We start from the raw sequence: 13,119 nt of genomic DNA, 5'->3' as shown, positions 1-13,119 counted from the left end.
ATGGTAACCACCAAATGAAACATTGCTCATCTTTTGTATTTTTGTCTACTTCACAGGCACCAGCCAGGATCCAGATGAACCAGTCCTGGAGTTTAGCGTGGGTATGTTCATAAATATCAAATATGTATTTTATTTATTTTGTGTTCATAATTTTTTCTTAAATATAACACTCTATATGTTTAAACCTGCAATGTCTTTGTTCCTGGGTAAATGAGTCTACCACCAAAAATAATTAATAACTATGCCATTATTTAAAATATAGTCTTTTCTTCCATCCATTCATCCATCCAAGATTATAGAAACAGTGCAAAGTTTTAATGAGCCCTTTATTATGTCCCCAATGAGCTGGATATATCGTTAAAATTTCTACCTGCTGTAAGAGTCTTTGGAAGTAAAAATCTTTTGTGGCATATCCATTGCTCTTTCTGCTGACTCTTGTTATTTTTAACGACCATACAGGAATGACATACTACTGAATGTTATGCACTAACTTTACAGTCAATGCCGACCCCAGTTGGTCTGTCATACATTGTACTGTGAACAAACGGCCAACTTGCTGGGTGTTAGGACAACAAATGGTTGAAAAACCTTATTAATAAAATCATGAAGACATAAAATCGATAGATTTTATGTTTGAGAACCAAAGTTTATCTTGAAGTGATTGGAATGAGGTCAAAGTAGCTTTTGACTAGACTCAGACAGAAAAACAGCTTCATTGTTAGAGCTGTTGCTGCCCTGAAATCCCCATATACATTGTAACTACAGAAAATCATATTATATCATGTAGAAATTACACTGCAATCTCTGTGTTAATATTCTTGTGTATATATATTCTTCTGTAACTGCAAAGTCCTTTTATAGCTTTTTTAATGATATTTATTTTCTTTTTATGGCATTATTTGCATGCAGTGTTTTGTTTTATATTGTTTTGAACTGCTAAAATTTCATTGTACCTTTAAGGAACAATGACAAATAAAGACTTAAAGACTCATTTAGAACAATTTGAATGTGTTGAAAGCAATTCACAATGCAAATCAATTAATTAAATAAAATATTATTTGGTAGATTGATATTTCATTCAGTCATTTCTCAATTACCAATCAATTAAATTTTAATTAATTGATTCATGGCCTTCTGTGACTATTCTTAGGGAACAGTTAAATGCTAAGGGACACCTAGTCTCTTTAGGCTTGGTTTAACATTGAGGCTAGTAGTTAGCAGAAGGACTCTATTGGTCATATATTTTCGTAATCAAATGTAACAAGAATATGAGAAAACATACATTTCAACATTATATTAGTGTTATACCTTTAGTGAAAGAAAGTTGGTTTTTATTACATATTAACATGGCGTACCATACAGTCACCATTAGCTTTTCGTTTACCTTACACTAGAGTAAATAGCTTTAGGCTCAATGTACTATCTCAATGTAATATGTGCGTAATTCTTATGGCATTGCACTCTGCTAAGGCATATGAAGGCAAGGCAAGTTTATTTATATAGCATTTTTCAGTGACAAGACACATCAAAGGGTTGTACAACAAAAAAAGCAAAAGTACTGTACTGTATTAATCCCAAACAGAGTTTGCTGTCGGTAAAAAAAAAAAAATCCCTTTGCAACCACCAAAACATTGTTTTTTTTATTAAATGTGGATTTCCTAGCTTTGACAACCACCATGTGAGACCAAATATAAAACTGATACAGTAAATACTGAAATGATGAACAATCACAGTCTCCCCCATCTATGATGCTATTTTGTGTTTGTTTTTACCTTGACAGACTTTATGCTGAGACAGGTCATGTAATGCAATATGTACCTGGATTCAGTTAAAAAAACAAAATAATAAAACTATAAAAGTAAGTTACAGATACAAATCAGTATGAAACACATTCAACCAGGAAAAGAACATAGTATCTTTTAAAAGCTCTAAGAAATACATATATGTAATCAAGAATAAAAAGGAAACCAAGTAACCTTAATCAATATTAAAACAGATTTCTGTCCTAAATGAACAGCTAGCTGTAATTCAGTGAACCTGGACTGGCTGTGGAGTGTCAGTTTAAGAACAGGAGAAAACAATACAGTCACATTACTATCACAAAAAAACAGTTATGTAAGAACTTGTGCTAATAAAGCACCAACAACTCAGAATTGCTGTGTATGATTTCCTCCCTGCAGGGATTATATGCCACCCAAGCATTTAAATCCTAGTACTGGTAATCTCTTATGTTGCTTCAGCCTGCAGTGAGCTGGTTACGCCCTCTCTGGACCGCAAGCCAACCAGCTTTGTAGCTGTCAGCTGCACCACTCCACCACAGGCCTTCTGGACTAAACACGCCCAAACTGAAATCATAGAGGTAAATGAAATACGCTTCTTCCTAATTCCTTAATATTGTATAAAACCTACTGTTCACCTTTCTCCCTATCGCCATGTCTCCTCAGGCCACCAGTAACCCCATCTACCTGAGCAGCATAGCATTCTTCCAGGACTCTCTCATCACTCAGCAGACCCAGATAAAACTCTCTGTCTATGATGTAAAGGACCGATCACAGGGCACGGTAATGTCTAAAAGAAAGCCTGAATGCAAATACCTTCATGATATGTTTTTATCCTTGGTAAACCTTTGTTCATTTTCTCTCACAACAGATGTACATGCTTGGTTCATCCATGTTTTCTGTAAAGGAGCTGCTGCAGGACAAACACCACAGGCTGCATTTGACTTTAAGGTGACAGAGAGAAATATCAAGATATAGGATGCAAAGTGATCATTTAGAAGCCAATGTGAAATCTGTTTGGATCCACCGGGATATCAAGGTGTGTGTGTTTGTGTGTCAGGTCAGCAGAGAATGAGCGTGTGGGCAACATCACAGTAATCGCCTGGCAAATAGAGGAGAAGCGGGAACAAAGGACACCAGTTGCAAGATTACAGAGGGGAGACACAGTCAATGGAAGGGTAAGATGGGCAAAGCAAGTTTTTTTTTCTTTTCTTTTTAGTATAATAGAATAATGCCTCCCTGGAGACTGTTTAGGAAAACAATTATTGAGAGTCAGTATGGTGAAGTTTTGATGATTATGTCGATTCCTTATTAAGATGTGACTTATTATGTTTTGATATCAATGCCAATGGCTTCCTTTGAACTGTCCTTGTTTTCGTTCTGTTAGATGGTTCTTCCTGTCGATGAAAGCTTGACTGGATCCACAAGTATTAAGTCAAAATCTTCGTCTTTATGTAAGGATCCAATATTAAAAGCAGGTGAGTGTCTTTATATTTGTGAAGATTTCACCATGATGGAACATGTTCTCATTTTGTCACATTCAAGCCCCAAGGTTTAATTTTTGGGGGGAATCTTATGTGCTGGTCAAACAAAGAATTGTACATACTTATGGATATGAGGCAAAATAAAGCATATCTATATTCAGGCTCTGAAACAATACTTTTGAGGTCGGTGTCTGTTGGCCTGGCACATCCAGAGACTGACATTGTTGCTAATGTTGTTTTTCCTTCTCCTATTACTCAAGATCAGTCAGATTGCTTAGAAAGTCTTAAAGCAGCTGTTTCTAAGTCATTCTTTTGAGTCTAAGTTGTATTAAAGTTTGGGCACTGACTGGGCCATTGTAATACAAGAATACACTTATGGTGCATTAGATTTACCTTGGAACTCAGAACAAGGAGGCTCAAGTAACGATGAAGATTTACCGTTCTATACTTTATTCTCCTCTTTTAAACAGTGTATGGACATATAGTCTTCTAAGTACTAAAAAGTAGTTCACAAATGTCTGACCTAATGCTACATGCAGAACATAAACAGCTGCTACAAACAACCAATGTTATTAGGTTGGACTGCTGTTGATATGAGTACAAGCCTTATTGATGCAAAGTAATGTATGCCCCAGCATTCTGAATTGGTGTTTTGACTTTCAATTCAAGTTTGCTGCTCTGTGGTTTAGCATTTATGACTTCCAAGTACAACTGGAACATAACATTAGACCAATTGTCCATAATTAGCTTGTATCAAACAGTGGAGGAATTCAATGGACTATCTTTCAAAACTTTAACAATGAGGCCACTACTCCTTACAAGCCACATCTCTACAATGCATTACTTATACACTGATAAAAGCAACTCATAAGATTTACTTAAAAATATATTTTAAGTATTTTGATGCAGCAAAATTTAATGCTGCAATATCAATTAACACTCACTTGGCAGTATCAAGTGAATTTAACTTTCCATACGACATAACAGTTGTGAATATGTTAAGTAACATTTACTTAATTACATCCAAGTTGTAAGTTAGATTCAGTTAAACAAATTAAGTAAAGTGTGTTTGTTTGTTCATAGGCACAAACAGCATTTTATTCAAATTTTTAAGTAAATCTTATATCCCTGTAGTATTTACTGTTATGAAGTAATTAAGTAGATATTGATTATTTTCTTGTGCTTGAGATATTGATTTACTGTGTTGCATTATGTTACGTTACTCACTAATATTAGGTATTCATTGCTAGTTTTCTTGTGATAAATGTTACCAAATAAAATTAACCAATAGACTATACATTGAATATACATCAAACAGTTTATTTTTCATTTCAAACAGTTTAACAAAGAAGTAAATACCCCTATTGTATTAAATTGCCATATATTTCCAGCAAGAGGTGCTGGTGCCTATCTCCAGCTGTCGATGGGTGAGAGGTCACCAGTCTGTCGCAGGGCAACACAGAGACAAAAAAACACTCAAGCACACTCACACCTAAGGAGAATTTAGAGAAGCCAATTAACCTAACAGTCATGTTTTTGGACTGTGGGAGGAAGCCGGAGTACCCGGAGAGAACCCACCCATGCTCAGGAAGAACATGCAAACTCCATGCATAGAGACCCTGGGCCGGGAATTGAACCTGGAACCTTCTTGCTGCAAGGCAGCAGTGCTACCCACTTTCACACTGAGTAACCCTCTTAGTGGAATTGTACTTATCAAATATCCAATATTAAATTTACAACCTACTGAAACTGAAAGTTTCAACATTCGTTACAGAAATATACTTATATGTAAGATGAAGAATATTTAACTTACACAAACATGCTTAGAACAACTTTTGGGCGAGGGTCAGAACAAAAACAGCCACTTAAACTTTGAGATGTGGTGTAAAGATTATGTATGCCTCTATTTAAATGAAAAAAGCATGTACAAATATAGGATTAATAGTAAAAGTGCATTATGTTGCACTGCATTAGAATTTGTACCGAAAAAAAGATAAGGTTGGTATGACTTGTAAACAACAAATACAGTTTTTCATATACACCACATCCAACATAGATCTGGCAATATACTGTAGTACTACTCAAATATGCGATAAAAATCTTACAAACCTCCACACTGAAAAAGTGCAATTTCAACATTTAAACCAGTTGTCCAGACTTGTGGACTTTTAAGAATGCAATTTAATGAAACCAAATCAAAACAATTAAAAATGAACAGCTTAAACTGTCTAACCATTCTGATTGAAGAATAAAATCTCTACTAGATATTTGAATAAAGGTATCTGTTATTTTTTGCCAAATAAAAAAACAAAAAGAAAAAGAAACAAAGAAAAGCAACTTCAACTTCAGGGTGTTTGCTTTTGGGGACAATTTAAGTCCATCCAACTCCTGGAAATGTTTTTGGGAGACTGCAAAAGTAGAGCGCAGGGTGGGAGTATGATGTTCAGGACATATATCAGTCCTATGACCAGCGAGCAGGCTTGTGCAGCACTGTTGCACCCTGCCAAAATGACTGTCGGCACGACTACCTCTTGCTCTGTGTGTGACCCTGTAACGTCTGGACTCAGAGCAGAATCAGTCCTGCTGTGAGTTACAGTGCGCATGCACCGTGCGTTTAAAATGCTACATTTTTAGAGCAAAGTTTAAAGGTAGCAGTAGTAGTATTTTTAGGTTTATGTACATACTGCTATTAAACATTTGAATAGTATAGGGAAATCTAAGTAAAACTTACTCTTTCCCCAAAATTTATGTATTAAAAAAGATTTAATTGTACTAATTTTTACTGAAGCTTAAAAATACAGAGTAGAAATTATGACGAATACTCTAATATAATTTACTGCACCAAAAGGTCAGTTTTTTCAGTGTAGTTGTCCTCTCTGCACATTTTTGCACCCGAGCTACAGATCTCTGCAGCTCTTCTAGAGTTACCATGGACCCATTAGCAGCTTCTCTGGTAAAGGATTTTCTTTTAACAAGCCTCTCAACTTAGATCGTCACCCATCTCTTTCTTGGTTTGCAGTATTGCCAAACTCTTTCCATGTTTAGATGATGGATTGGACAGCGCTCTGTAATACGTTAAAAGCTCAGAATATGGTTTTATACAGTAGCCTTACTATACTCTAACCTCTCCTCAACCTACCTACATGACCTCTCTGTTGTTTCATACTAATCTTTTGATCTTACTAACTGAGATCCTCAGACTTTCATTGTCTATTCCCGTGTGTCTAAGTTTTTGGAGGAGTCATGTCACGGACATATCGTTTCCCAACGACGGATGGAAACCACTTGCGTGTGCTGGAGCAGATGGCTGAAAGTGTCCTCTCCTTGCATATTCCTCGTCAGTTCGTCAAACTGCTACTGGAGGAGGACGCTGTCAGGTATTTTTAACGGACCAAAGACAGCTTTATAGATGTTCTGTGACTTTGCTGAATGTTCTGATTGTTACAGCATGTGTTTTCGATCCATAGGGTGTGTGAGCTGGAGGAGCTGGGTGAGCTCGCTCCATGCCGGGAGAATCTCAGGAGGCAGATCATCACTCAGTATCAAACCATCATCCTCACATACCAGGAGACCATAAGTGACCTGCATGAATACAAAGGTAAGAAACAGAATTATCTCTGCATAGAACAGATGGGACTAGGCGTAAGAGATTGTAGATGGTTTTACAATGAGATACAAATCTTCAACATACATTAAAAACCCTGCAGTTTCCTTTAAAAGTCATTAAGGTTTAACTGGTCTCACATCTAAAGTGTGACTTTTTTACTATCCTTCCTGAACAATTCAGTTGAGTCTAACTTAAAAGTGTCAAGATGATGTGGCAAAGTTAGACTCTAAAGGTCAAGTTTAAAAAAAAAACTGTCCTTTATGACTGCATGAGCTCCTCAGAAGCTTAAAGGATATTAAACCTGTTTGCAATGAAAACTCATCCGTGTCGAGTCAATGAGAGACCACACCAAGGGGGCCTGCACTTAAGACCAAGTGTGCCATACAGAAGCAGAATCCAGCTTAAAATTTAGGAAATGTATTGGAGGAAGCCCAGTATGCAGCTGCACGCACATCCTGAATAGAGACCCGTCTAAAAAGTGCCCATGAGGCTGCAAGCCCTCTCGTGGAATGTGCTCGAAGACTAGCTGTGGGCTGGAGGCCCTTGCTAGAGTATGCCAATACAATAGCATCCACAATCCAGTGTGAAAGATGTTGCTTTGACACTGGTTTTGCGTCATGTTGCTTAGTCCAAGACACAATAAATTTGCAGTACACAAACTGGACACAGATCATGTAAATCCCTTTGTTCTTCTTATGCAAAAAGAGGAGAGTAAAAGACAGCCAGCTCTATAGGAGAGCATGCACCTAGCACTTTTGGAAGAAAGGCTGCGTTGGGTTGCAAAATAACCCCTGACTCATTGGGGAAAAACTTGATACAGGCTTGATGCACAGATAGAGCATTTATTTCACTAACATGCTTTGCTGAAGCCAGAGCAAGCAGTAGGGATGTTTTGAGGGATAGAAATCTAAGCTCAATGTCCTCCAAAGGTTCAAAAGGAGAAAGAGATAGAGCCGACCAGAACAGTGGGGAGGACCCACTGTGAGACCAGAGGCCTGGGAGTGGGTAATTTACGGAACGGCTAAGGAGCCTGACCTGAGCTCAACTCCCATTTATCTGCTTTTCTTTTAAAATTATATTTCATCCACCTTAACGTCTGGTTCCTTGTTAATAAAAGATTACAAGTAGCTCATCTTCGATTGTGTTTGTAGTATTTTTTTACTTGTTCCTTATTGCCTTGAAGATTTAGGAATAAAGTTAGGATTTGTCTCTCTCTCTTCAACAAAAAAATAGATTTTTAGCTTGAGTCTCACCAATTCACTGGCCATACGATTGGGTTTATTGTGACAAATTCTTTAAATATGTTTAAGATTAACAAAATACTTCTATAGTGTCAATATATATATATATATATATATATATATATATATAATTTTTTTATGATCTTTCATAAATTTTAATATTTGTTTTTTCTCTCTTGGTATCTGACAGGACCTTCATTCAAACCCAGTACCTTAAAAGCTGAGAGGAAGTTGGAATTCATTCCCACCAACCTTCACATCCAGAGGATGAGAGTTCAGGGAGAGACGGGTTATGGTACCTAAATGTGTACAGTTCTTTTCAACAAGCCTGGGACATCTTCTAGTAATATAGCTGATTTCAGTGGAATCCCTTTTCAACTGGTTTGTGTCATCTGATTAGATTGGACTTACGACGTTGTGACCATAGGGGCTCCTGCAGCACATCATCAGGGCTTTAAAGGCTGCGGCCTCAGGAAACTGCTGCACAAGCTAGAAGAAGCGAGGAAGCAGTGAGTGATTGGAAAAAGAATACAAATATTTCATAGCCATGTCGCTGTGCTTATTCATTAATCTTTCATCATGTGATTTTTTGTCCTTTATTTAACCAGCACCTATGAGGAAGAGAGGTAAGGGTTTAGAGTAAAGGATATATGAGGTCATTTTTATAGAGTTTTTTTTTTTTTTTTTTTTACATTAGCCACATTGCTTCCTCCATTTAGTTTCTGTCTCTCTTTCCCTTTTCTATTTATGTGGACAAACCTACACTTACCAAAAGTTCTGCTGGCTTTGGCTTCAAAGGAATGAGCTACCAACCTCAGGATGTTGTTAAAGCGAAGGAGCTGATTGCTCAGATTAACACTCTTAAGACGCAAGTGTGTTACTACACCGAACGCCTGTCCAGAGCGGCCAAGGAACGCTCGGCCAACGCTATGGAGAGAACTCTGGCCATCTTATCAGAGAAGGTGAAACATTGCTCAGAGAAACTGAAAGGACTTGTACTTTAAAATAGCCATCATATGTATTGGGATTTTTATGTGATGGATGAACATAAGGTAGCACATAACTGTAGAGTTAAAGGAAAATTACATAAAGCTGCCAAAAATGATGAAGGGGAAGGAAATGAAACCGTGAGTCCCTCTAAATAGGCCTCACCTGGCAAGACACATTGGTCATATGTAACACTCAGGTTTAATCTTCACACTATTCATTTGGGATTGATCCCATCAAAACTATTATGGGAAAGGGTGGATGCTTAGCAGAACCTTTTGGAGCTGATATGGTGAAGCGACACTATCTTCCCAACTACCAAAGTTTGATTTAAGCCAAAGTGAGTGTGTCAGCAGATGCCATGAGAGACTTAGAGTGTCTTTTGCTTTTCAAAGATGAAATTGTGGATTCTGGCTAAACAGACGCCATAGTAGTGCTGACGTGTGTGTCCTCCTGTGGTACCAGGTTAATTTTGTGTGGCTGTGGTCACAGCAGTTCTTTCTTTTCTAATATGTCCTGCCTTAAACCATATTATTGCAACGGAACTGGTCGCCCGTATACCACAAGAACAAGCCATTCCTATTGTGAAACATGATGTTGGCTGCATCATGCCGTGGGGATGCTTTCCTTCATCAACACAGCAGATTGTCAAATTTAATGAAACAAAAAGTAGATCAGTTCTGGAAGAAGCTATGAAGGAAGTGAGATTTGGGTAAAAAAATCCCCTTCAAACAGGAAAGCAACCCTAAACTTTAGAGGTGTAGCAGTAAATATAAAATATCTTTAAATCAGAGATGTGTATCAGCGTCATGTTTTTGCAAAATACTGTTTCAGTGTCTCTATCCCCTGTTGCAGACCCGTCAGCTGGTGACAGTCTGCGACTCCAAGATGCTCTCATCAGCCATCGTGGCCCTTGCTGCCGCCCGCCCTCAGTTCTCTCAAAGAAGCACCCCATCTCCATCTTCCTCTTCCCTCTCACCTTCTTCTCGCTCGCCATCCCGTTCCCCTTCTCGCCACCCTCCCTCGCCTTCCCGCCCGGCCACCTCTCCATCGAGGCATGTAGCTCCTCCAGAGGGCAGCGAAAGGAGCAAAAGCAAGCGTGCCTCAACTCAGTCAGACCAACACGAGGAAGAGTGGGTGAGTGAATAAACTTGCAGTTTTTTCTTTACTGTTTAAATTTGGTTTGCTTGTTTGTTTGTTTTTTTTCTTACCATAATATTTGTTTACCTGCAGGAGAAGGTTTGGTTAAATGTGGATAAAAGCCATGAGTGTGTGGTCCACGCCGTGGACCGATTGCTGCAGAGAGACAAACTCCAAAGCGACAGTAGCTCTGAGGATGTCTTTCTACTTGCAGATGAAGATCCAAATAACACTAAGAAAGGTAAGGTAATGAATCTGCGATGCAGCACACAGATTAATGCATAACGAGAAAGCCCACTTCCTTCTTCTTGACACATCAGCACCGCCCTTTCCTTGGGCTCCTCTTCTTACTATTAATCTCTATAATAAAATATTAAGTTAAACAAGATTTTTATAATAATCAGCTTCTCTGTTTTTTGTTTTTGTTTTTTACAGAAAGCAGTCCAGAGGAAAAAAAGTCTCCTGGTGAGATTGTGTTTTCTTTTTTGTTTTGTTGTGGAAAAAGATAGGTATAAAAATGTGAGAAATAGTCTAAACCTAGTTGGTCATATTTAGAAATTGGGGTAAATATTCTAACATCATATGAAACTCTTTCAGGCGAATGGAACGAAGTGCTCTACCCGCTTCTCACCACTCTGACAGAATGTGTGTCTCTGATGAGCGACAAAGCAAAGAAAGCCTTGGTCTTTTTGCTGATGCAGGACAGCGCCCCCACTATCGCTATGAGCCTCACTATGCAGTATCGCCGAGATGTTGTTTTCTGCCAGACGGTACAAACTTTTTTTATGTATGCCTTTTGTGTCCCTTAAATGTTTTAAATTATGAAACTTTTATCACCAGACAAATATAACCTCAGAGCAGTGTTGTTTGCAAGCAGGGATTTTTTTTAGAAGAACTTTGTATGCAACCACAGTAAACTACTGGTATAGAAATAAATAAACATGTAATTTACTGTCACTTTGCATCTTTGATTCTTATTATCAGTTATTTAAAAAAAAGGTTTGATTACATTTGTTGCAGCAAACGGTTGTAAAACTAATTATTACTTGGGATGCTTAATATTGGAACTTCTGCAACTATTTTACAACTGTCCGAAGCTGTCCAAAATCTACTTTGCAGCTTTTTGCAATTTTCTGCCTTTGGACTGCTGTTTACAAGGCCTCTATCTCTAAATCTTTTCCCCTTTTTTTATGGGTGACTTACTGTATATTATTGGAATTACTGATATCTAACATTCAGTTTTAAAGCTAATATTGATCGACACCAATAACAAGCCAATACTATCAGGCATCCCTAATTATTAGGATCATTGCTTTTTCTTTTTAAATAGGCTCAGGCTAGTTTTAATTGTTGTTGTTTTTTCACTAACCAAAATCAAATCTGTTTTTTAAAACAACACTTTCTGTATTTGTTTGACCATCTTTGTCTGACACTGGAACTTGTTCAATCATCTGAAACATTTCAGTGTGCCAAAATGCCGGAGAATCTTTGAAGGTGCAAACATTATATCGCTGCAATCTATAATAAATATATTTATACATGCGCAAACAAAATTCAAGCATTTAAACAGCAAAATTGATACAGAGAACATGAATGATGTAAGCTGTTTTGTTTGCAGCTGACGGCACTGATCTGCGGCTTTGTTCCCAAGCTGAGGAACTGTCTCTGCGACTCCGGCTTCCTGAGGCAGCTGCACACCATCGGCTTGTTGGTTCAGTATGAAAGCCTGCTCAGCACCTACGGTAACAAATTTTTTTAAGTATGATTGAACACCACTGTTATGCTCCATGTGTTACTCTGTAACCCATTGCATATTCTAATAACAGAATTTTAAGTATTTCAGATGATGAGATGGTCCCTGATCAGCTATAGATGTCAGACACATGGCTGTATAATAGAGGTGCACCGAAATAACCAGAACTCTGTGGCCAGATGTCAGTTTTACCTTACAATACAAAACAGTTTTAGTCATTTCTCTTAAAGGAAAATAATTGAAGAAGATTTGAGTGTATGACACTGAAACTTTGTAGATATTTCGCTTCCCATCCAGGAAGTTTTTTGAATTCAAAATGTCAGGAAGAGCGTTGAGTTTGAGGCTATATGCAGAGCCCAACAAGCCTTTGTTTTTATTTAGAAAATATGCAAATTGTAACAGACTAACGGGTCCACCCCTTTGGAATGGGGGTTGTTTTGGCTTCTTTTGTTAGCCTGCAATGCCCCATACCTGTCTATGTCTCTGAAAGGGGTGTCGTTAAAGGGAATTGTTGGCCTGGCTGAATAGGCAAGATCTTTTATTCCCCTGTAATGTGGTTGGGGTTGCTTCACGATGATAGCGGAATGATGATAGCACCTTCCTAATGTTAGCATTTTTTGATCTGAGCTATTATATCTACTAATATGCTAAGTGACAATATAGTTTAAACATTCGTTTTTAAGTATGAATCCTGGAAATTATAAATCCTTCCCTCTGCCGACAATCCCTTATCCAGCATGTTCTGAGATAGAAAGAGGTAGAAAACTTTTAATAATTGAAGAATTTAATTAAGCTGAGTATATTTTAGTATAGCGTTGACTGCTTGGTCCCTGACAAGTATTGTACTTACAAAACACAGAGAGGATGTTTAGACAGAGCAAAACACATTTAACCTTAGTGTTATCTTCTAAAAATCTTGCTCTCTCCTATAGTCTGAATTATCTGTGGATATTTCTTATCATGCTGTTAAATCAATACTGCATAACTTTTAACCAAAATATAAGCTTAATTTGAGATCAATTCAATTATTTTTTATGTTATTATACAGAAAGTTGATGCATATTGGGATATGCAAGATCCATTGGGATTTAGTTTTTACATATGCATAGATATACGTTCAGATATATAT

The 13,119-nt window shown here is 37.5% G+C and overlaps 1 protein-coding gene across 2 annotated transcripts in view; it reads left to right on the top strand.

Annotated features, from left to right (window-relative positions):
* inpp4a (inositol polyphosphate-4-phosphatase type I A) overlaps positions 1–13,119 on the top strand; it is a 33,127-nt gene that overhangs the window by 13,907 nt on the left and 6,101 nt on the right. For both annotated transcript variants that reach the window (XM_015398162.1, XM_015398163.1), the window contains exons 3-19: positions 57–101; positions 2,241–2,359; positions 2,445–2,561; positions 2,650–2,729; positions 2,839–2,956; positions 3,166–3,256; positions 6,492–6,639; positions 6,730–6,860; positions 8,301–8,405; positions 8,511–8,619; positions 8,719–8,736; positions 8,886–9,072; positions 9,953–10,234; positions 10,331–10,478; positions 10,673–10,702; positions 10,835–11,007; positions 11,856–11,979. In XM_015398162.1, the coding sequence (XP_015253648.1) occupies positions 57–101; positions 2,241–2,359; positions 2,445–2,561; positions 2,650–2,729; positions 2,839–2,956; positions 3,166–3,256; positions 6,492–6,639; positions 6,730–6,860; positions 8,301–8,405; positions 8,511–8,619; positions 8,719–8,736; positions 8,886–9,072; positions 9,953–10,234; positions 10,331–10,478; positions 10,673–10,702; positions 10,835–11,007; positions 11,856–11,979 (2,025 nt within the window). The remainder of the gene's footprint in view (positions 1–56; positions 102–2,240; positions 2,360–2,444; positions 2,562–2,649; positions 2,730–2,838; positions 2,957–3,165; positions 3,257–6,491; positions 6,640–6,729; positions 6,861–8,300; positions 8,406–8,510; positions 8,620–8,718; positions 8,737–8,885; positions 9,073–9,952; positions 10,235–10,330; positions 10,479–10,672; positions 10,703–10,834; positions 11,008–11,855; positions 11,980–13,119) is intronic.

This window comes from Cyprinodon variegatus, unplaced genomic scaffold, assembly GCF_000732505.1.
Source record: "Cyprinodon variegatus isolate N-32 unplaced genomic scaffold, C_variegatus-1.0 Scaffold916, whole genome shotgun sequence".
In the NCBI taxonomy this organism is placed as follows: domain Eukaryota; kingdom Metazoa; phylum Chordata; class Actinopteri; order Cyprinodontiformes; family Cyprinodontidae; genus Cyprinodon; species Cyprinodon variegatus.
Note: the sequence above shows the minus strand (reverse complement) of the source record. Positions and strands in the feature narration are given on the sequence as shown.